This window comes from Miniopterus schreibersii (genome assembly GCF_964146895.1).
Source record: "Miniopterus schreibersii genome assembly, chromosome: 14".
NCBI classification, from domain to species: domain Eukaryota; kingdom Metazoa; phylum Chordata; class Mammalia; order Chiroptera; family Miniopteridae; genus Miniopterus; species Miniopterus schreibersii.
Window position 1 is genome coordinate 47,731,175 of NC_138114.1, and position 24,788 is coordinate 47,755,962.

Sequence of the window (24,788 nt, forward strand, 5' to 3'; positions counted from 1 at the left end):
TTCTAATTAAGACCTAACTTGCTGAGGGTCTCTATCCATCAAACATCTTCCAAAGGCCCAGAGCTGTCTTGCAACAGAGCGGCCCAAATCCACGCAATGCAACCTCAAAAGCACAGCTTACTCACATGCTTTCCCTCTTTCCAACCCCTTCTTTACCCAAAATTTTACAGATGATCCGTGTTCCTGAGGATGATCTTTATGTGCAATTATTTAACCTAAATGACGATTTCGGCCCATTCAGATAGCCAGGCTAACAACAGAGACCCAGCAATTAACTAAATGCATTCGATAACCCAGTGGGTCCACAGCCGTTGCTTCTGGAATCCTCTGTGAAGGTTACGACAAACAAAATTACTCTCTTGCCTATGCTATAAATGAAGATCACTTCTCACATCTCTCCCTAACGCATGCCTGCTTCTGTGTTACAGAGAAAGGAAGCGAGGCCCTGCGGTGAGGCTGTCGAAAGCACGTGCAGTCTCTCCTTCAGCTTGGCAGAAAAACCAACTTGAAAGCACAGTTGGAAAAATCTGGTTCTTTGGCAAAAAGGAAAAAAAAGAAAGAAAAAGGGAAAAAATGGGGCAGAGAGAGGGTGGAGAAGGCATGTAGACATAGAAGAGATTATAGGCTGTGACCTCTCAAAGCATTTTGCCAATAAGAGGGGTCAAAACGATTTAATCCGTATTTGGGGACAGGAGGAAAGGAGCCTTCTGGCTGTAGGTGGCAGTCCTCACTCAGTCTCTCCTGAAGATGTCTGACCTACATTTACTTCCTCAGCAAATGGTCAAGTGCTCACTTTTGATTTCCATAAAGTCTTTTATTTTCCTCAAAAAAAAAATCTACAGAGAGAGGTCTCACCAGAAGACTAAAGCTCATGTCAAGGGGAAAGGGGAAAAATGGCATTTGATCACTAACAGCAGATGCTTGAAAAGGCACGTCTTTTGGTTTTCTGTATGAAATCTTTTGAAAAAGCCCTCTAACTACCTTCTGACTGATTTCCCCTATGCCTTGGCCTTGCCCATCTGTCTGACCATTCAGAAGACACAGTCACAGAAAGACAATGACACTGAAGAGCTCCAGCTCTTGTCATTCTTCAAATATTGACCATTTACAAAAAAACTTACCAGAGCTCTGCCTGGCGAGCGAGCAGAGAAATGACATTTTCCATTTTCCACTTACTTTCCGTCATGGGCCACCACGCACGCCCGGTCCCTTCTTAGGAGAGCGCGAAGGCCCTTTGCTGCCCCGCCCTTCCCCACTCCGCAGGAGCAGGATGCCGAGACTACGTTAATCTACTTTGCGTTCACCCAAAGCCATGCTCTAAGGAGGGAGAGAACTACAGGCAGCTGGCAATCAGGTGGGAAAGATCTTACGAGCACCTATGGGACAACTACGGATACAAGGCGACGGACACCTTGTACGAAGTGCTGCTGAGGTTCACAGTGCCTGCCTTGGGTTTTTGTTGACGTTCACCACACAAGGCGGTGGTAGCTGCAGAAGAAGGAATACTTTTAAAATCTGCATACACTGACTGTTCACTCCGAAGTCAAGAAAGGGTGAAATCAGCTACTTTGGAAAAAGGAATTTGTGTTTGAGAGGGAGCAGGAGGGGCTCCTGGGCACAACCCCCCTTTCTCTGGAGAGTTTCACAAATGCCATCAGCATTCACTGTGGCCAAGAGGCCTCAGTGTCTTTCCAGTTTACCTCCTAACACCTATACATCCTGACGGATTGTAAAGACCAACAAAAATAAATATTCGAATAGAGTGAAAGCTGGGAATAAAGCACTATGTGTTGTAGCGCCCTTAACAAAACAATAACCCACGTCATTATTTCCTTGGTCTAGACATACCTAAGACTCTAATGAGCTCCTCTAAAAAAATATACACATGGGCCCCGGCCTGTGTGGCTCAGCTGGCTGGAGCATCATCACATGCCCTGAAGGACTGCTGGTTGGATTTCCAGTCAGGGCACATGCTGAGGTTGTGGGTTCAATCCCCAGGGGGGCACATGCTGGAGGCAACTGATCCATGCTTGCTCATACACCCATGTCTCTCTCTCTCCTCTTTCCCTTTCCCTAAAATAACCAGTAAAACATATGGGTGAGGATTTAAAAAATATATATATACATACACACACACACAAAATATACACATGGTATTTTGTACACAGGGGTTGGCAAATGTAGGTTTATAGTTTGTATGGAAAGTAATATAAAAATAAATAATAATACAAGAATAAACTCTTTCACACACTCACAACTGTAAGCCTACTTTTGCCCACCCCTGTATTACAGGTTTGTAAGTGCATATAATATAACAGGTGGATGTTAGTTTTCAAAAGAAACAACAATCTCACGCCCAGTTGTATGGCAGCCCTTTCATGCTCTGGACCCCAAAGCTACAGCAGAGAAGCCCACTTTTAGAATGAAAGCAAGTGACCCACTCAGTTTATTACAAACGTGGTCCTGGGAACATCATGTGCTTTGTCTACGATGAATGACAACAGGAATTACAAACGCTCAGTACTGAGTTTTACCTATACGCACAATCTGCTATTCACATACAATTCTTCAACGACAATGGGTGGAGGGGACCTTGTCCAATGGCCTGCTTTCTCTGCCAGGTCCCAAGCTGTCTAAAAGTTTCTGTGATGGAGTTACATGTGACTTCACTGATATTTATGGCTGGATAGCCGGGATCAGATGTCCCTTTTGAATAACAGGATAGGAAGAGAGAGGTTATTAAACACAGATCTCTCTCCTCTAACCCACACTTCTCTCAATGCTCCACATCTCTTCAATTTAAAGGTCTGAGGGGAACCAAAATATTTCACACTTGATGGTGGTCTTTTTCTTCAAGTTATGAGAAGCATCCGCCTTAGGCTGGTAAAATAGAACACTATTTGAGTTATAAAGTATACTATTGGGGGGGAAAATCCAAAAACTACTGAAAAAGCAACTTCTTGCCGAGCAGAGGTACTAATACTGAGCAATCCTCATTTACAGCGAGGATTATCTTTGGCTCACGAGACTATAATTTCACTTTATGGGAAAAACCCACTGCTGGAGCTAAGGCTTTAAGGTAGAATGAAAATCATATGACAAATACAAGCTGGGGCTTAATCCAGCATCCTGGGCCAACACAGCACAGCCGAGGCCTAGGATCTGCAGTTAAGTCTTGCTGCTTAGGATCTGCGTAGCCTTGGGAGGCCTTCATGCTATAGCTTGAGAAACGTAGGCTTGATGCCTAAAAGATTCTTTTCCGCTCTAAAACTCTATACATCTAACTGTTTCAAATCATTAGAAGGAGAAGTTTAAACCGAAACTCTTCTAGATCTGGCAGGCACAGAAAAAAGGTGTAGGCACGATGCCCAGACGAAAGGGCTGCACTGCAATCTTGAGTTGTCCGCAGAGCTACAAAATGGGCTTCATCTGGGCAAAGATGGGATTGTGGAAAGTTACTTTGTAATTTAACGGGCCAAGGTTTCAACCGATTCTCAGAGGCCCTGCAAGAAGGTCAAGCCGGTGTCCGGAACACAGCTCATCTGGAGAGCTGGCTGAGTGTGCTCCCCGCTTCTGCAGGGCGCCCGACGGGTCAGGCTGCTCTGCTGGGTAAACACCATCAGACCTGGCCAGTATTTAATGCGCTCCTCTCTTTGTCCTCCCAGCTTTCTCTCTCTCCCTCCCACCTTGTGCAATAGTTGAAGAAACACGAGTTATGGGCTCAGAGAGACATGGGTTCCAACCCCGGCTCTTCCACTTCCTTATGGGGGCGGTAACTCTGGGGGGAAGTTACTTAACTGCGATAGGCTCAGTCTCTCCATCTGTAAAATGGGAATAAGGACAGCTCTCTCACGGGAATTCTTAGAAAGAGCAAATGAGAGTGCATGTAAATCTCCCCGCCTCTGAAGAACAGGTGCCTGGTCTCATTTGTTTCCTTTCCTAGTCACTACTCCTTTCCTGAGCCAAGCCACTCCCTACCCAAGCCTTTTCCCAGCGCCATGCTTTTGCTGGCCACCCCTGTCTCGTCACCTCCACATGTTCAAAATCTTGTCCAGTCTCCAGGAAGTGCCCCTTGGGACCCTTTTGCTCATCTGACATTTCTTGACCTATGTGATCCATTTCCTGTGATACGTTTCTATGCTATTTCACAATTATTTATCTATCTGTCTTCTCTTCCCTACTGGTCTATGTCTACAGCATCCAGCTCACACTATACCTGGATGCTTGGCAAATTATTCGTTCAGTGAACAAACGTGGGAAACACAGGGCCACAAGGGTAGCTTCTAATGTGCTTGCTTTAATCAAGACAATGCTTTAGCCACTGCTCTACATGAAAACGTTGATCAGAGAAGAAAACAGCCAGAGTCAGAATGTGAGATGCAGTCTGTGGGGTGAGAAAAGCATGGGCCTCTGCAGGAGCTGGAGGAGTTATGTGGGAAAAGCAGCACAGGGAAGGGAAGCGACAGAAGCCCGGGCTCGGCACAGCACGCGAGCCTCAGCCTACACACGGTGCCAACCTGCAGTGACGGAGACCGTCCTGTGCGTCGGATCAGGCTTTTGGGGTAAAAGAAATCGGAGGAAAAATGCCGAATGTTTGGCTGCTGCCGTGAAACAGGAAAAAAGGGAAGAATGAACAGAGAAATAAACTCAATTCAGAAACACTGTAAAAAAAAAACCTTTGGGAAAACTAATTTGAGAGTCAACGTCAAGGGTGGTTGCTTTAGTTGATGTGTGTGAATGTGTGTTTGCGGGCCCCTGTTTAAAAGCATATTAACTAGTCCCCAAAATATAGTATATGTGCCTCCGCTCCAACGCCCCTGTTCCTTTCCATTTATTTTGGCTTAGACATCCATGCACAGAGGAAGAAGCCAGTGAAGCCACTGAGAGATGTCCCCTTAAGAATTTGTTGTTACAAACACCCTGTGAGTTCTCAAATATCAAGAATGTGGATTACTCAGTGGCGCTGCTGACAGACTCTTAAAACATTTTCATTTTGCTATGGTAACCGCACTAATGTGACACCCGGTGAAAGGCTGCAAATGTGGGCTCAAGATTCGTGATCCGTAGATACACCCTTAAGAGAGCACAAGATTCAGTCCCCTTTTCAAAGACCAAGTCCCCTCTAACCGTCACCAGGTCAGCAGGGACCCCGCTCGGGGTACACTGGAACCTCTTCCCCTTGGAGGTACAAGGGTGACGTCCCAAAGGTGAACAAGCCGAGGGCGGGCCTAGCCTCCCAAGTGGAAACAATGACCTTAGGAGGAGAGCTTTGGAATTCTCTGGTAAGCTTCACAAAAGGGAGGAAAAACGAGCCCCTCTTGGCTAGAGTGAGTGGAAGGATTCACCGGGTGTTTTCATAAGCTCATCCAGAGGGTTCCATCAAGATGCAATTAAAAGTGTTGCTTTTTAAAAAATCATTTTAGTACCACCATCTGCAAACCCAAGCAATCCTTCCTTAAAGAGAAGAGACCACATTCATGCAGCCTGGCCTCATGAGCATTCTCCTCTGTCTCCCAAAAGACTTCACAGGGGATGAAGTAAAAATGATTATTCAAAAGACAGTGCAAACCACTGGCTACTTGGGTGGTTTCTGAGCAGCATCCCCAGGCTATGTTGTGAATTTTGCATTCTTGTGATAAAAGTGACAACAAATAAGCACTGTCTTTAACATTGTAGTAGGTTATAAAGATAACCTGTTTCCAAAGCATCCACGGTTCCCCCAAAACCCCAGAATCTGGAGCTCAAACACAGGAGACTGGGCCAGTGGTGCCTGCCTGGGCAATGGACTGGAGGGTTATAGACATGTGCTCAAGCTGATGCTATATGTCATAACAGAAACCCAAACCATCCCGATACTGGTGGGCCAATTCTTTTTCAGTTTGTCTTATCTTTGCTCAATTATTCTGAGAAAAAGTGGGTGTGTTTTTCCTCCAGTTAAATTATGTTCCTACTGGGGTTACATCCATAGCTTCTTAGGCCTGTTAATGGCAGGTCACGAAGAAATGAGACCACAATCTTGGGTCTGGCCTTCAAAATAAATTCAGTCCATTCTTTTCCCTGAGACACCACGTGGGTTACAGTCAAACTCCAGTTTTCCCAAGGGTACTACTCAGTTAGCTAAATACAGACACTGTGGCCTGGATCTGGTCTGATTATTGCCACAGTGAAAAACTGGGAGCACCTAGACAGGATATGGATAGTAATGACCTTACAACTGTGTATGCTCTTTGCTTCTGAAACCAATAAAATGTCCTCTGGTGGTGTTCTGAGGATTGACTAGGACCAGAAGGCTTTAGGAGGGAGAGAAAAAGAGGGTCCATCCTTTTGCCCGTGTGCTCAATGGTCTAGGATGGTTACTAAAACATTCTGATGCTATCTAAAAGTTAAGTTCTCAAACCACCCAGCACGCTTGTCCACACTGACATGTCTGGATTCAGCATTATTTCCCCAAACCATCAGCATTTGGAGGTGGAGGTTCCCGGGTGAATCTGGATCTGAGAGGGTGGTAAGATGTACCAAGAGCTGAGCACTGGATGCAGAGTCTGGGTTGGAGTGTTGCATTCTAGACTAAATATAAAAATGTTTGGTGAGGAGGTTGCCAGACATTGGACCTAGAACTTCATGGGTCACTTTTTTCACACTTAGATGGTTGTACATTTCCCTTGAATGCTTTCCTAAGAATCTGCCTAGTGAGGCAAGGCTTCCTTTGTCCAACACAAGCATTTGGAACAAAAATCACAATCAATTTAAGGTAGGAGGGAACCTCCTTCCCTGGCCAAAGGGCCTTTCAGCTTGGTCTGCTATAGAGGAAAACAAAGTCATGGCAAAGCCATTTCACCCCCATTCCAGCCCCACGAATCAGTCACCATGAAACACATGGCCTGCAAATGCACCTGCCATCACATCCCTAATGACTTCCTTACCCGCAGCTTCTCCTCCGTCTTGGTAGACTGCTTACAGTCGGGATGCCAAACGGTAGAACCTGGAAAGACATGAGGCAGCGCTGAGAGCCGGGGAAATGGAACAGAGCCCTCGTCCTGTGAGACAGGACTGAGAGGGTTCATACTCTCTCCCCCCCGCACGGGAGTGTTGGAGCCCCGAGGCGCATGAACCAGGACCGCTCCAAACCCTGGGCGAGTTTCCCTCACCTCTCCTGAGCTTGGCCTATGGAGGTCATGATTCTTGACCACAGAGATCCCCAGCTAAGCACAGGAGTGTGTCTTGCAAGGGACATGTAGTTCTTGGCTGAGTTATTACCCTTGAAAAGTATTGTCTGTGTGCTTACTACAAGCTGCATTTAATTTCAGAAATAGAAGCCATCGGCACGTCTAAGTAACATCAGAATGACCCAGCGATTTAAATGAGGGAAATAAAGTCCAACCAGATTGTCTACATTCTCAGTAGCAAAACTCACTGGGTTTGTTGTTGATCCAATTATACGTAGTCATCTACCCAGATATGGGATATCGGACCAACGCGCAGAAAGGTTGAAAGTTATATGACAAATCCAGAAGTTTCCTTTATCTTTCAACCTTTTAATTAACTTTAAAAAAGTATTCACCGTTAAACTAGTGAAGCTACTACGTAAGTATCGTTTCCTGTTTCTGGGTCAATGCCCCACTTTCTCGGACTACACAGTATTTTCACGGATGGTCCCAGAACTAAGCAAAACATGCATATCCCATAGAAAGCTGCTATCTTGTCAAAATCCAAGCCTGCCTATGTAATTTTGTATGGCCAGATATTCATGTCACTTATAAAACTATAGATAAGAACTATACGTAAGTCCTATGCTCATATAAGGATATGTTCAAATGTGGGGATGGGCGGGAGAACCAGAAGGACACTTAAAAGGATTTAAGCGAATAAAGTTGCTAAGTTGAAAGCAGTGAGCAAATGATATAAATTTAACAAGAGTCTCTATGAATAAACACTGTCTGCCTTTCATTATCAGAATCTTTATCTCTTTAAACAGCAATCTGTTGCACTTGACACCAAATTAAAATAACTCTTGAATTATTATATATCACTGAGCTAAAATAATATTCAACGAATGACAAGGAAAATACATTTCACATCCAAATAATACTTTAATCCCTATTTAACAACCACTGCCCCCTTATTTAACCCAGGGAGGGGGGAGGGAAGGGAGGGAGGGGGAGGGGGCAGGTAAAAATCAAACAAACAAAAACCCGAGGGACACCACACAGTCCCTTCCACACTAACATTTACTCCAGGGCTGCCTACAAAGGCCAGGACACCGTCTCAACGTGGAGAGCCAAGGTCCTGGGGTCAGGGCGGGGCCCGGGAGGGTCTATTGCTTCGGAGGCCTTGGCCAGAACACCGGGTTTGCAGTGTCCCCTTGTCATCCAGAGGTCAGGCACACAGGAATGTGCCACAGAGAGAGCGTCAGACGCCGGGAAGACGAAACTGCTCTCTGTTCAAGGATGTGCCGAGAGGCAAGCAGAGCCCCGAAGCCCAAGAAGAGATGAGCAACGATCCCCGCAACTCTGAACGCAGCCCATCCTAGCAGATGGCTGGGGGTGTGCGCTGTCCTTGTGCACAGCTCAAGGTCACTCCATCTGTTGGGCTTCCAGGCCCAGAGCTGCGCCCAGAGCCTCTGAGTCTCGGTCCTAGCAGACACCGGGCTGACACGCACGCGTGTGTCTTTGTTTGTGAGTGCCGTGATGGACACACTAAAACCTAAAACGAAGCCTGGAGACCACGTGGACAATAAATCTGCTCCATTCTGGAAATGCACAGGGACATCTGCCTGTTGCTACTGCAGATGCACAGCTTGTCCTCAGGGAAATGTCACACAAAGCCCACAGGAGACCATGGATTTGGGTTCCTGTCACTCGCCTTCAATGGGCCCTTTAATATTCAGTGATTTTATTTTAAATCACAGTTTTTCAGGGTGATCATCCTACATCTAGAAGGATGTTTGGGCTCTTAATTTCTCATATAGCTGGCATTTTTTAAAAGGAGAGTAGCCTAAGTTTTGCTTTAATATTCCAGAGTAATTTCTATAGGCTTTTCTGGGTTGTATAGAAAAACTGAGAGCAAAGCAAACCATTCATTAAAAATACAAAGTATGGCCCAGCCGGTGTGGCTCAGTGGTTGGGTGTCGACCCATGCACTGGTATAGGTTGCTGGTTTAATTCCCGGTCGGGGCACATGGCCCGGTTTTAGGCTCGATCTCTGGCAGGGGGCGTGCAGAAGTCAGCCGATCGATGTTGATGTTTCTCTCTCATCGATGTTTCTATCTTTCCCTCTCCCTTCCTCTCTCAAAAAAATCAATAAACATATTTTTTAAAAATACACAGTATGACCTCACTTATATGTGGAATCTAATGAACAAAATAAATAGGTCCAATGACATGGAAGCATGGAACAGACTGACAGATCTCAGAGGGAAGGGGGGTAGTGCAAAGAGCTCAACCAAAGAACTTAGATGCATAATCCAGGGACACAGACCATAGTGCGGTGAAGGCCTGGGGTGGGGCGGGAGCTGGTTGGAGGGGGGAAGGGGGGGAGATGGGGGACATCTGTAATATCCTCAACAATAAAAATAAATTAAAGGAAAATATAGTGTTAGGTGCAAAGAGACATGAAGAAATGACATTCAAAGGCTGATGAGACCCAGCAATTACTGACACTTAACATGCAATAGCTCTTCGGGTTCTTGCTAATTTTACTGATAAGCCCTCCTCTAGTTAATGGCTCTTTTACAGCTAAAAATAGTAAAATGCTCGCACAGATGGTACTGTTTGCCTGGCAGAGAACTTTCCCCTAAAGCCTCTCCGCAAAGCTTCAGAATTTCAGAGTAGGTAAAACTAGTCATAGTTGTACACTGGGATAATTTCTCAAGACCATTTTCAATAATAAAAAAAAAAAAATCTAATGGCCCCCTGGTAATCCCACCAGAAACGTCTCAATTTCTCTTTCAGGGACTCTGGGTGCGCTCTCTCTCTCTTCCCTTCCATATGAGAGCTAAGCCATCTTAATGGGATTAAGTATACGTGATGCAATTCACCAAATCTGAGAATCTCTTCTCTGAAAAACCCAGCAATAGCAGCCTGGGGGGGGAGGGGGTTACACAAATCCTTCTGGCAGGAGAGTGAAAGGGAAAAGACAAAGTAATTATCCAATGAGTAGCATTTCTAGAACTGCTTTCTCTCTTTGATCTTTTGTTTCCCAAGCGTGCTCCTGGAGAAGGTTGGGAGGAGGTGGTGTGATCTTCACCCTTGTCCTCCATCCATGGCACCAAACACCCAGGCCTAGTCATTCATTTCAGCAGCAACACACTCGTTTGTTCACAGCCCCAGGGCCTCACTACTGGCATGTCAAGGGCATGGCTGATAATACGAACCCGTGAGGCAACTTCTGGCCACATTCATTTTAGACCTGGGTAGCCTTGCAGCTAACGCAATGCCTCCTTCTCTAAAAACAATCCAACAAACAAACATAGCAAGGCTTTCTTTCCCCAGGTGGGAGAAGGTGCTGGGTTCCTGAGCCCCCCTTACCTTGAAGATACATTTCCTCTCCTTCTGTGAACATCTGGTTGCATCTGCTGCATCGTGCACAGCTGGGGTGGTAATGTTTGTCACCTGCCTGTAAGAGAAGAGGTAGGGGACATTTAGTCTACTCCTGGTCACTGCCCCCAGCCTCTTTTCTGGACTTGGGGATTTGGAGGACAAGAGAAGATGCTGAGGCAGGAAAATAATTGTCCAACTGATCACACTTCCTACAACAACAGCCCTAGAAGCTGAAGCCAACCCCATTGGAACTGGGAGGGGCTCAAAGACCAGCTACTTGTGCCTGTCATGATGGAGCCGGGCCGCCTTGCCTCTTGGGGCTTCTGGCTTCCAGTTCTCTTGGCTTGGGCTCTCCTGGATGGTTGCCAGTTACACACCACGTGCCTGAGATGAGTCCACTCCCTCTCCCAAAAAACCTCACCTCAAAAACATTAACATCCGAATTGAGTCTGGAGGCTAATGTTGGTTTGTACTAAAGCAATAAAAAGAAAGAATTCTGTTAGCAGGTTCTTGCTTTCTTAGCCAAACAGTCTGAAAATAATAAAATCTACCCAGCTTATGTCACAATGAGAAAAACCATAGTGAAAGACATCATCTACTGCTTTTATCTCTGAAGGGGCCCCCATTCTCTTCAATGCCACTTACAACAATCTTTTGCCAAAATCTAGTGTTGTTTTCTGAAGAAGGCATTTTACTGCGGTGGCTCTGCATTATCCATAGACATGCCACAGTCCTAAATATGACAGATGCCATTACAGCAGGTGCTGACTTCCCCAAAGCGAAATGTCATTGGACACGGCGACAATTCTCTAGACAGGTGCCAAGTCACATTAGAGTCATGCTCCAAATGCATGCCTGAAGAAATGAAATCCTTTTGTTGATAGCTTGGCAAAAATCCTACCACCTAAAAATTATCAAATGCACTTTGCAACTAAATCATTTTATCAATCAACTATAAAAACATTTCTTTTGCATTAACCATGTGGAAAGCAGTGCCGAGAGCCTCGGGATAGAAGTGGCTGTACCCTGCGCCTGCATGCATCTCAACAGGAAACCAGAGGCCAGAGTGATTCCTTTCTCACACCCTCCTAGAGAAACTTCAAAAGCTTGGCAAGCAGAGTGTGAGATGGTGCTCAGCGATACAAGAGAAGCAAGTGGAAAAAATGAAAGCCAGGAATAAAATCTTTTCGGTGGTATTTGCCAGAAAATTCCAGAAGTGGTGCTATTGTTCTTGTCAACACAGTGGTTGAGTATGGACCTATGAACCAGGAGATCACCGTTCGATTCCCAGTCAGGGCACATGCCCGGGTTGTGGGCTCGATCCCCAGTAGGGGGCGTGCAGGAGGCAGCCGATCAATGACTCTCTCATCATTGATGTTTCTATCTCTCTCTCCCTCTCCCCTCTTCTCTGAAATCAAGAAACAAAAGCATAACTATTTACCCAGTGCTTCCAAAAACCAGAGCTGGGCTTTGAGTCCAGGTCACCTGACTCCACACCTATTCTTGCTGAATGAACTGCCTCCTAAAAGCAAGAAGCAAATTCTCACGGAGAGACCTCAGCTCTGAACAGAAACACATCTTCCACGCTAATTGAGCTGAGGGCTGTACATGTCCAAACAATTGTTTCTCATACAGACCCCCGAAAAAAACCAAGGGTGTAGCACTGAAAGACAACTGAATGAAGTCATTTCCATAGAGGAGAAGTTAAACTACCGAGGTCGTTTTTCTTAAAGATCAAAGCTGATTCAGAGATGGTGCTTAGAATATCCAAAGGAAGAAATAAATTGCTTTCTTGTCCCTGAGAGTCACAAACGCCGCTCTGGTTGACGGTGACTTCAGACTAAGGATATGCAAAGTGTTGGCTTAGTGTGCTGGCCTAGATGGGGAGTTTTCGAGCTTGACTGTGCATAAGCAGCACCCAGGAGCCTTTTAAATACTCAGAAACCTAAGCATATACGTTCTTTTTTACAGGCAAAAGGAAAGAAACCATTATTTGTACAGTTGATCCTGGAAAATATATGGAGTTTGTATGATGCTGTCTTTTAAATGCCGTCTTTTAAAGGTTAAAAATAGGTTCCATGACCCTAAGGTGGGGCCCACAAGTAAGCCTCTTTTTTATCCTATAAGCACGGAAATGAGTCTATATCAATCATCATGAACTGGGGAAGCAAGAGTCTGGGTGGTACCCAACCCCCAACCTGACTGTAGATGAGGAAGCCGAAGGGAGCGGCGGGGATGCGCTGCTTACGTGGCAGGTGCACGGGTGGGGAGGGACCGGCAGAGGCACGCGAGCTCCCGGCCCTGCTCCTGCGCTGACTCAGCCCACTCTGCACCCGCCGTTCTTCCCCTTCAAGTGGGAGAGGTTTCCAAGGCGCCCGGTCCGGCTTGATCTCCGAGCTGAACGCTCCCCTGTTCCAGGAGGCTTTTTCCCTGAGGCAGCATCCTGAACAGGCAGGGTAACAAGGGTGTGCCTTAGCCCAAAGTTTGTATCCTGGACAAGGGTGAATAAATCATTCTGCTCCGACAGCTTTCCCAAAGCCCAGAGGGCTCTACACAAGTCTGGGCAAAGCCAACCTGCACAGATGAGAGCATCCGGCGGGCCCCCTCGCCTCACCCACTGCACCCCCTGCTCTAAACATGTGCTATGCCAAAGGGGGAATGGCAGCTCATCCTCCCCAGTGACTATGCACAAAAGAGTCCCCAGAGAAATACTCTATTGCCTTCCATTGCTCTGGTTCCCTTTAACCAGCTGCTCAAAACATAACAGGCAGAGCACCAACTCCCTTCCTTTAATGGGGGTGAAAGAGAAAAGCAGCAACACCCCAGCATAAATGCATGATCTCCTTCCGAGGAATTAAGTGAAAAACTGTTAAAGCAGTCTTTGCAATTTAACAGTGCTATGTAAAAGTTATCTGTAAGCGCGCGCGTTCCTAAAGGACCTAACCGGTCTCTTTAAATTGACCCATAGATCCAATGTGATCTCTATCAAAATCCCAGTCGGCTTGTTTGTAGACGCTGACAAGCTGATCCTAAAATTTATATGGCAACACAAAGGATCTAGGAGAGCAAAAAAGTTTTAAAAGAATAGGATAAAATTGGTGGACTTAAACCACCTGATTTCAAAACTTATTACAAAGCTACAAGCGATCAAGACGGCATGGTATTGGCGTTAAGATAGATATATAGGTTAATGGAACAGAAGAGAGTTCAGAATAAACCCGTGCACTTATGGCCAATCAATTTTCAATAAAGTGCCAAGGGAATCTGACAGGGAAGGGATAGTCCTTCCAACAAACAATGATGGGACAACTGAATATACACGTCCAATTAAACCCTACCTCACACCATACACAAAATTAACTTAAAATGGATTATAGACCTAAATAGAAAGCTAAAACTGTAAAGCCTCTAAACAAAAACATAGTAGAAAATCTTTGTGACCTTGGATTAGGCGAAGATTTCTTAGATATTGTACAAAAGCATACTCCATAAAAGAAAAAAATTGACGAACTGGATGTCATCAAGATCAAAACGGCATTCTCTTGGAAAGACGTCACTGAGAAAATAGAATGACCTGCCACAGACTGAAAGAAATTTTTGCAAATCATATTTTTTAAATGGACTAGTATCCAGAATATACAAAGAACTATGACAACTCAACAATATGAGACCAAGCAACTCAAAAAAGGGCAAACAGATTTAAATTAACACTTCACCAAAGAAGATATACATGAAGATCACTCGTGTCAAGAAAAAGCACTTGGGATAGTTGTCTTTGAAGGATGTGTTGCTATTGATAGAGGTTTTTAAATAACACTTGATCACACCATTTTAATAGTTGGGGGCAGGAGGAAAAATGAAAGTAAAATTTTTGTTAAGAACTTAAAAGATGATCTAGTCTTTCTTTAGCCTTGGTAAATTATAAACCATGAAGGCCCTAATTCATGGGATGGGACAGTATGATCCTCAATCCTCATAAAGCAGCCTGGCCGCTGTCATTTTCAGGAACCAAACGTACTTCCTTGGGGCCAGGAACTGGTTAAATAGCACGGACATCATCTTGCTATTCTACCCTGTAAGTTGTTAAGAAATACATCGTTTGTATGATGGGTGTTAGCTGACTTTGGGTGTTACCTGACCAGGCGCTTTGTTTGTGGTTGTTGGAGCCGGTTCCACAGCTTGGCTTTTTTTCTTTCCTTTTCATCAAACACTATGCATTTTACATATAATATCATACTGTTCTCCCTGACAAGGTAGGTAGGAAGTTTTGAATACATTTTTTCCCCTTCTTGGGAGTAGGAAAGAGGTATGCCTTTTAAGTAAATGTCAATGAAATATAACTTACACTGAGAAAAATGCACAAATCGTAAGTGTACAGGTGAATGAATTTGCATAAATGCACCATATCCTATAGCTAGCACCCCTAATCAAGAACTAAAATACCATCTGCACCCCACATGCCTGCTTAGTCACTGTGCCTCCTAATTGCTATGCTGACTTCTAGCTCCATATGCTAGTTTTACCTGTTTTTGAAGTTTCCCTAAATGGGAGCACACATGCCTGCCTTCTATTACTCGACAATGAGAACTACCTATGATGCTGCGGGCAGCTGTGATTCATTACGGCCTAATTACGTAGTAATCCTTTGTATAAATATACATCCATTCTACTCTCAAACATTTCGGTTTCTTGAAAAATGTCGGCTGTTTTGAGCAGTACTGCTGTGAAAATCCCTGCCCGAGCCTCTCGGTGAACCGCACACACCTTTCATTGCAGCTCTACCTGGGGCAGATGGAATATGGCAAGTCTATCAGGTATGTTTAGCTTCAGCAGCTACTGCCAAACAGTTGTCCAAAGCGGTTTTTGCCTTTTATTACGATTTTAATCTGAGTGGGATTTGAAGGAATTAGATAAAAAGAAATCAAATTAAGGGCGCTTTGCCGGATGGATTCCCAAAGTGTTTTTCTAACCCCTGTGAAGTGAATGATTTTTTTTTTTTTTAATAAAATGGGCTCTAAGTAAAAGCTCTGCTGTTTAATCCCATCAGGTATCCATTATCCCGGGGCCTCCAGAGGGCCACTGAGCAATGCTCAATCCCCCCTTCAGCCTTGTCCTCTTGCTGGTAGTATCCTTTGAACTGATGGGCAGACGTGGCTGGAATGCAAATAACCCTCATATTTATTCCTAAAGGGACTCAAAATCAGCAGGCAGTGGCTGGGACTGCCTGGATCACTTTGCAGAATTCTTTGCCACGAAGCCTCAAAAGTGGCTTCTTCTAGTTCAGTCCAAGGCTCACCGGGAAGAGGGAAAAGCATTGGGTTTGGAAGATGGAGAGCTCCGGTGGCTACTAAACAATCTCATTTCCCCCCTCACGGTTGAGCTTACACATCTCTTACCCATTACTTTATTGTTAACAATGCCCTTCGCATCTGTTCTGCAGCGGAATGTTTAGAAAGCACGCTCCCATTTAATCCACCTGACGCTTTGTGGGGCACCCCCTTCTTCTTATGCCTATTTATGGGCTAAGAAAGGTCTTCAAAGCTGCAGAGCTAGCGTTCAACTCTAGGGCCTGTGATTAAGTCCGCTCTCCCCTCCCGCCACATCCGCTTACATGTCAAGGGTCAGAAGGACTGGAAATTACTTTGGTCGTTTGGACAGCTTAAAAAATTCTTTTTTTCTCCCTTCTTCCATAAAATTATCGTGAAACAGTGCAGAAGCTAACTACTCAGGTACGACTCAAAGGCTCTCTGTAAGGCCGTCCCTTGCACAGCTCACTGAGGTGACAATAATTTGAAACTGTTGATAAGGAAAGGATCCCAGTTCCTGGGGATCCTTACGAGGGGTCAATTGGGCCTTTTCAGGCCTGTTATTAGGTCGCCCCAGTTTCTGTATGTGCAGTCTCAGGAATGACAAAAAAGTGATGTTGGAGAAATCTGTTAGGTTGAACCTCGTACTGAATTTTCAGAATGATGGGCTTTCTGGGACTTGGCTGTTTATTTCCCCCAATCCTGTGTCCTTTCTGAAAAGACCTATATGTTCTATAATGTTAAAAGGGTATAAAAGTATTGGTGCTGCCTAGCCTGTAAGACTGCTGTGTAGGTGAAAGAAATGTTAATTATATATCAATTCACTGAGTAATATGACACAGGGAGAGGCCGAACTAGGCCGCCAAACACCAGAGGACTCTGGGGCGTTTTCTTTCCAAATACTTAAGACTCTGAAAGGAACTTTAAAGGGGCCTATTCAGGAAGTTGGATGGGAGAGGGAGCGACCTTGGAATCCAGAGGAATGTTCCCGTGAACACAGAGGACCGCAGGTCAGCTGCTGCTCCGCATGTGGTAAGAGCTAAGAGCATCGGTCCAGGGACGAACAATGGGCGGCTCATCCCGCTTCTGGCTTCACAGGACCCGCTTTCCAAACTCAGACGCCACCCTACAGTCAAGGTCAGAAGTTCTATATTCTTTCCTTTCTTAACACCAGAAGATAAATATTTGCCTTCAAGTTCAGCACTCTTGAAACCTAATCCCAATTGGATAATTTTTGTCTCTCATGGAAGAGCAAACACTTAAGGTTTCTTATTACTCATGACCTCATTCCTGGTCTCCTTTCCAACACGAGCACGCTGGAGTCAGGAATGTACCATGATCTCGGCCCAGAGGGTCTCTTCCACGTCTGCCGCTTCAAGGGAGCCAATGGTCAACACCCATGTCCCGATGGCCAAAAGGCACAGTCACATGTGTGGGGGACGGGCTGGGGGGAATATGGCAGGATTGGATTGTGGGACAGGTCCCCTTTATTTAACATCTCAGTAATGACTTTGTAGCTTGTGGGAAACCTGCAGAAGGCAGGGTTGCTGTTTTATGTGTTGTTGTTTTTTTAATTAGAAAATTTAAACTTGGTATACAGTGCACAGCAAATATGTCATCCCGATTTAGCGAGATTCCAGTTTGTCGACTGCTTTCCTTCCCCAAGATGCTATCTGTAAATGACATTCCAGATCTGTGACTGCTACCCTTCTCCAGAAATCATAAACATTTCCCCATCCCACCCCGCTCTTCTTTCTATTCTAGAATGAATCTTAAAGGACCGCAAGACAAGGAGCCCTGTATGTAGCCCGTGCCTCGCTTTCTTGTCCTGGACGATCCCTTACAAGTTATTTCCACTAAAACCACTGCTCCGAGTTATCAGCTCTCTAGCAGATGGTTCAGCTCGGGGCGGGCCTATGCAGCCGCTATCAGACTAAAAATATTTTTTCTTCCCCAGGGTTTGAGGAGCCTTCGGGGTGGGAGGCACGACCAGAGCGGTCAGAAAAACACAGCTTGCTTTTAAAAACATCCTTGTCTGATTTCCTCTCTGGCTGTGCTGGACTGCACCCCTGAACAACAACCACGCCCGCCAGCCCAGAGCCTCCGAGCCCAGGCTCTCCGGTTTCACTGGGAACAGCAGGGGGGGATGCTTCTGGCCATCACTGAGTATCAGTTTGTATAGGGCAGCAGAAAGAAAAAACAGAGTAGAAAGGAAATTCTAAGATGAAGGGGAGATGTGAGAAAGAGTTCAGAACCCCCAGGTTTGGTGATACCCCAAATCAGAGCCCCCTGAAGGCCAGGCTTCAGCCTCTGGATGCCATCCAAAGCATGTGTGTCCTGCAGAGAAAGACGCAGGGATTCACATTCCAGGCTCCACATGCTGGGTGGGTGCTCACCCTGCCCTCAGTCCTCTGGCTTCCTCTGGAAGGGCAGGCCCGGGGATTGGAGCCAGGAGAAGTAGGGAGTGCCGTGCAGGTGGGTGCCCTGCCAGCTGCACCTGCTGCACCTCACAGGTGACAAGGGGACCTGTCAGAAAGGAACCAGTGACACTGCCCTGGCTGGACCCTGAGACCCAGGGTACAGCTTGAGCCACATGCATCAAGTAATTTTTGTGAAATCTGGGCTCCCTTACGTGCAGTCCTATAGCTCTGTAACCCTCCAAGTGCTAGATTGGGCAACCAGGGCTGATGTCAAGCCTGTGTTTTGCCTCTGGACAACAGACTGGCCTGAATTCTGAGGTCAGGCATCCAAGTCCTCCTTAGCAAAGTCCACTGAACTCAACCGAAGCCAGCTGGCTCCCTCGATGACAGACAGAGGGGAAAAGCCCAGCTGCCCAGGCGAAGCGGCCACTGCACACAAATGCTGCTGGCAATGCCTCCTGGGTCAGTCCTTGCTTCCCCTGCTCAGCACCCTGGACTCAGAGGCCTCTTAGCAAGCTCAGGGCATTTAAACAGCAGGTGAATTTTCATTAAACACCACAAGCATTACAGTACCCTCAGGATAAGAAAATCTTTAATGTCATTCCATTGCCTCCTGACAAAAGTTCAACTTCCTAACCCTGGACTCAGCTACCTTCCCAAGCTGGTCTCCACCTACCTGTCCAGCTTTAAAACATTCTAGGGGCTCCCAGAGAAGGCACAGTAGGTCTGGGGAAGGGCTTAGGGGCACCTTTAAAAAACTCAAGTGATTCCCCGGTGCAGCCCAGACCGAGAATTTCTGAACCAGAATGAGCCTTCCCCAGCTCCCCAGACTCAGGCATTCTCTTTAGTGCCTTTATTTCCCGTCCGGGATACACACTTTTTATATAAAGCAGACACCATTTATCTAATGCAATACATTATAACTGCTGGCTAGTTAGTAGGTTTCCTCACTAGACTTTAACTTCTTAGAAGCAAGAACATTGCCTCTTATTAATTTTTGTTTTCCAGAGTCCAACAGGTGTTGAGCACATATTAGGGGTTTTTTTTAATGCTCCGAGCTTGGTTCCAATGCTGCCTTCTCTGGGGACCTTTTCTCATCACTGTCACCTGACTGTGATCCCGCCCCTCCTCTGTGCTCTCATGACATGTATTTATGCCACTGATGTAGTGCCTTGAGCTCATAGATGGTTATGTGTATCATGACTTCCATTAACTATTAAGTTCCATAAAGGCAGGAACCGTGCCTTTTATTATTGTACATTATAACTGTAATTATGCAATCAGCTAGCATGAAATATTAAATTCTTGTTTAAAGAATAAATGATACATCAGACTAGTAGCCTCAAAATATGTAAGTATAGTGCTGAGAAAAACAGTAACGTGGCAGAATAGAGTTCTGAGAGGGAGCACTACCGGTGAATCCACATTTGGATTTTATTTCATTCTAAGCTATGTTTTCCTTCTGAAAATTTTTTTTTCCTTTACAGAGTCCCTCTCTCTATTTTCTTACTTTATTTTTATTGTTGACAGTATTACAGGTGTCCCCATTACCCCCTCTTTGCCCACCTCCCCCCCGCCCCCCCCCCCCCCCCCCCGCCAGTCTCAGCTCTACTTCCTGTAATTTTGCTCCTGGTGAATTGCCTGGCAAGCAGTGACTCCCATTCTTTCAGTAGGTAACAATCAAGTCAACTGCAGAAAACACCCCAACTCTCAGCAGAAGGTCCAACTGTCAGTATTCTCTAACATTCCTTTCCAGCTGCTGGCAGCATCGAAGATTAAAGGCCTCCCTTTCCTGTCGGACCAAGCACGTCTCCTCCTGCCACTCTGTCGAACTTGGCCACAGTGGTATCACTTTCTTACCAACAAACTCTCTCAGGAGGACAGATGCTCTCTCAGCATCTCCCTGGAACAGAAAGGCTGGTCCAGGCGATCCCCATCCAAGACGAGTCAAGTGCCTTCTGTCCAATTAGGACAGTAAAGCTGTTCCCACTTCCTTGCCGCAGGCCAGCCGTGATGAGCACAGGATGACCCAGGTGGGGCTGTGGTTCGATCCCCAGTTGGGGCGCACGCAAGGGTCAACCAATGAGTGCATAGATGGGTGGAACTAGGAATTGATGTTTCAATAAATAAAAATAAAAATATGACCCAGGTGACTTGGATCAAAAGTAATGAGTGCTATCTCAAAAGTAGTAAGTCTATTAAAAGCAGGAGCCTGAACAAAAGGCTGTTGTCTCCTATGTGTAAACAAGGCCAGAATTAGTGATCTGGGGAAAGACAACCCACTGCAGTACACACATACAGAATATCTAGTATTCACTAAGGTCACTCGATGTCCTCTAGGGGCCAGAGGTCTGTCTACCTGAGGCTTGAAAGTCTTTAGGCAGGAGCACTTCTGCATCCCCAAACTGTGCAAACAGTAAGTGCTCAATAGGCATCCACTGACTGAAAGCCTCTGCTTGAGAAAGAATCAAGAGGGAGCAGGGGCTAATTATGGGTCAAGGGGGCAGAGAAGACTTCATGGAAAACGGACCTGTAAGCTGAGATTAGAAAGATAAGCAGGATCTTGCTTTCCTTACTCTATGTACAGAAATGCTAGAATGTTTCCTGTCACTCACATTATAGCTGCGAAGATGTCCTGTACTATTCTATTCCATCCACACTCTCTTTTCCCCAACAAACGAAGGCAAACCCAGAAAACCACACATTTCTGTACCCTCAGGTACTTTTCCATATAATTCCCACGTACAACGATCGGCTACAAGTTCATCTCTTACCCCCTGTACATCTAACTGATAAATAAGATAAATTTAGAAAACCAAGTTTAAGGAGGGGATAGGAAGAGAAGACTATTGGTTCTTCGTTGCAGAAAAGCAGCTGTCTCAGGAGGAAAATGTTTCAGTTTCCCCACTGTACAACTGAATGGCTCAGAACAGGAAGAAATGAGCTTTATTTCAGTAACAGCCAGTATTCTACCACCTCCTAAATCAAGCAAACATAATGATCACACACACAAAACCGACTGGCAGGCGATGGCTGATAGTCATGATTTCACACCCAATTTATCCGGGGCTGGTTTAGACCACATCACAGCGATTTCCTCAGGTCGACACACTCCAGTCCACCCCTCGTAACCTACGGTTAAGGACCAACAATAAAAGTCCCACTTGGCCTGCGGCATTCGTGTGCCTAGAGCCCATGTGACTTTAAAGTCCCTCACTAGTTCCAGAGGCTGGTGAGAGTGAGGGGTGTCCTGATTAACCAGGAACAGGAGAACCCCCAAATGGGTTCTTAGCACTTCCTGTCTACCCCAAAACTCATAGAGAGAAGCAATGGGTTTTTCCATGAAAGGTGATGATCTCGATACTACCAAGAAATACATCTTTCGCCAAAGAGACAGCAAGGGTTAGTGTCCTGACAAAGTCTAGTCACCTACAAGTTTGGGCCCTGTTGCAAATTTCCAAGACAGAGACCCTTGAAAAAAATCACAAGCCTTAAAAGTTTCCAAACGCTGCCACCCCCCAAATGACTGTACCCAAGGCACCACCATGCCAGGCCTTTAGGCTGCATGGGCACCCCTTCTTGGATTATCTACCGATTGGTTTTCTCAGGTGGCTTTTCCTATGCCGCTCACAGGAGACTCAGGGAATACAAAGTTATCTTTCTCCACTAGCTGAGGCAAACACGACCAAGAAGTGGACCGCGCCTTCTGAATGACGCGGTCTGGATCACTCATGCAGTCATTCCCGAGTGAATCTGCACTGTTAAAATGGGGCAGTGCCTTCTCTAGCAGCGAGGGCGGACAGGGGAACGTAACCAAAAAAGGCATTCAAAGTACGGGAAGCCTCCCCACAGGCCCCTCAGCAGTCTCAGGCTGTTTCTAGATGAGTGTGATCCTGCTCAGAAGTTTGAAAGCTTTAGTTTGACAACCAAAGCAAGAGGCAAGAAGCACCTGCCCGCCATCCGCCACCCTTTGCGATTCAAGATGAAATCACCAGCTTCCAGGTGCTTCCTGCCTCAGTGCAAATGCACTGACCGTTCGGAGAAATGAACATCTGATGCCAGATGGGGGGACATCTCCCGGCCCTGCAAGTGGCTTAGTCCAGGTTAATGCGCGCAGGGGGTGGAAAAGAGCAAATCCATGCACGAGGCACGTTAATAACAAGACAGGGTCATTTAAAAGCAACAGGTGGCTGTGGCTAGACCAAGCTCGCAAATCCCCCAGCGAGCACGTCAAGGCCACCCTGCTTTTTGGGGGAGTGTTATCTTCCCCCGACTCCAGACATGGGAGCTGCCATTCTCCCCATGACCTGCCTCCGGCCACAGCGATGGTCCAGGCTAGACAGGCGAGCACCTGGCAATGGGGCCTTCCCCAGGACTTCTCGACGTGAGCATGGAAAAGGCCTTTCTGCCGAATGCCGGAGCTCTGAGCGCCAGGGAGCGGGGTCTGTGTGCGTGACCGCACCGCAGAGGAGCCCAAGGGCCGAGGGCACGCATCCGAGGTGCTGGCTCCAGTCACCCCTATCCCCGCAGCAGTTTGGTGACATTAGTCCGTTCTGCTTCAGCTGGGGTTATGGGTTGAATCAGGGCCCCTAAATGCCATGTGGAAGTGCTAACCCCCTGCACCTCTGAGTGCGACCTTATTTGGAAATCGGGTTGCTGACATAACTGGTTAAGATAAGAAGGGTGGGCCCTTAATCCAAATGACTGGTGTCCTCAGAAGAACAGGAAAGACAAGGAAAGAATGCCAAGTGACAAGGAGGCAGAGAATGACGTTATGTGGCCACCTCGGAACGCCCAGAGCGACCCGAAATTGGAAGAGGGCAGAAGGATCCTCTCCTGGAGGCCTCGGACACGGCCTGGCCCCGCCAACACCTCCATTTCAGTCTCCAGCCCCCAGGACCCGGAGACAGTAAATTTCTGCCGTTTGCAGCAGTACATTGTCACTGCAGCCCTACCAATCCAGCCGGTTTGAGGTGAGCTCCTGACACTCGTGACTAGAGGTGTGGTCTCCCAGTCTGAAGTGGGCAGGCCTTCCTTGATTTAAAAAATTAAACCTTTTTGCCCCCAAGCGCCTTGTACAGCATAAACAGCTGTTGCCTCAAACGATTAAAAACAGATAAGCTACTCAGCCACAATCTTTTATTTTTGCATGAATACAACTTTCTCCTGAGAAATTATTCAAATAGGCGGTGCTAGTTATCCGAGCCTCACACTGGACTCAGTCAAACTTCAAGACTCAACGATTAGCGCCGATTCATTTTGGGAATGGCCACCATTCAGTGGGCACCAACTGAGCTAAGAACTCCTGGGGACAGGGAGAGAAAGTTTCCTTCTGCCCCCTCTTCAAGGAAAGTATCAGATGTGCAAACACTTTTCTCGTTCGCATCTTTCTTTGCTGAACTTGTAAAAAAATTCCTAGATGCCTTGCAGTTCTGGCTGGTTCTTTTCTGGGACTGATCTTGGACTTGCAGACGGCTGGGGGCAGATGCCATTCTTGGGGCTCCCAGGGTTCCCCTCAAAGAGTGGGGCTGCTGTTGATGACAAGTATGAAGCTCCCCCTTTCCTCACAGAAAGAGGGGAAAGCCTGAGAAAGGAGGGCTCTCTAATTCTTAGACGGAGGACAGACGTGAGTTGACTAGTGGCCACCAAAACCTGTGGTCCACCTGGAACCTCAGAATACACCTCTGTTTGGAATAAGGGTTTCACAGATGCAACTCAGGTAAGGATTTGGAGAGGAGGTCATGCTAGATGAGGGTGGCTCCTAAATCCAATGACATGTCCTTATGAGAAAAGAGGAGAAACAGATCCAGAGACGCAGAGAGGGAGGCCATGTGAAGATGGGGCGGACTGCAATGACACGTCCCCAAGCCAAGAACACCTGGGGCTGCCAGCAGCCTCCCAAAGCCAGAAGAGAGCATGGGGTGGGCCCTCCATCACAGTGTCCAGAAGGAACCAACCCTGCTGACACCTCGGTTTCAGTTGTCTGGCCCCCAGAACTGGGAGAGTATAAATTTTTTGTTATCTTAAGCCACCAAATTTATTTTCTTATAGAGCCCTAGGAAACGAACACAGGGCATCTCCAAATGCACAGATTTAAAGAGAGGGCACAGTGTGTGGTGTGGGGTTGATTTTTGTTCACCAGGATCCACATTCTACAGCATGACAGAAAACTTGGAATTTTCAAGATTGCACAAAAACCTCCTCATAATCAACCATGGTCAACAATGATGGTAACCCTACAATGTGCTCTGAACCCTTCATGATCATGTAAAATCACAACTCGGCACCAGCACTCAGCTTCCATGCACACCAGGGAGAACAGACAGGACTCTCAGAATAGTCACCTCTGGGGAGTGGAGTTGGGGAGTAAATGGAGGGTGTTTACTTTTATCTTATACCAGGGCTGGCAAACGGCAGCCCATGGGCCCAGTCTGGCCCACAACCTGCTTTTGTAAATAAAGTTTTATTGAAACACGGCCATGTCCATCTGTTTACATGGTGTCCACGGTGGCTCTGGCTCTACA

The 24,788-nt window shown here is 46.4% G+C and overlaps 1 protein-coding gene across 23 annotated transcripts in view; it reads right to left on the reverse strand.

The window, feature by feature from the left end:
• ABLIM1 (actin binding LIM protein 1) overlaps nt 1–24,788 on the reverse strand; it is a gene marked incomplete at its 5' end in the record, with an annotated part of 227,952 nt that overhangs the window by 36,493 nt on the left and 166,671 nt on the right. For 14 of the 23 annotated variants that reach the window (XM_081158067.1, XM_081158059.1, XM_081158061.1 and 11 more), the window contains 2 exons: nt 6,924–6,982; nt 10,527–10,614. In XM_081158067.1, the coding sequence (XP_081014193.1) occupies nt 6,924–6,982; nt 10,527–10,614 (147 nt within the window). Of the gene's footprint in view, nt 1–4,517; nt 4,602–6,923; nt 6,983–10,526; nt 10,615–24,788 lie in introns of all 23 variants that reach the window. The other 9 variants (XM_081158063.1, XM_081158076.1, XM_081158079.1 and 6 more) reach the window with 1 other exon arrangement.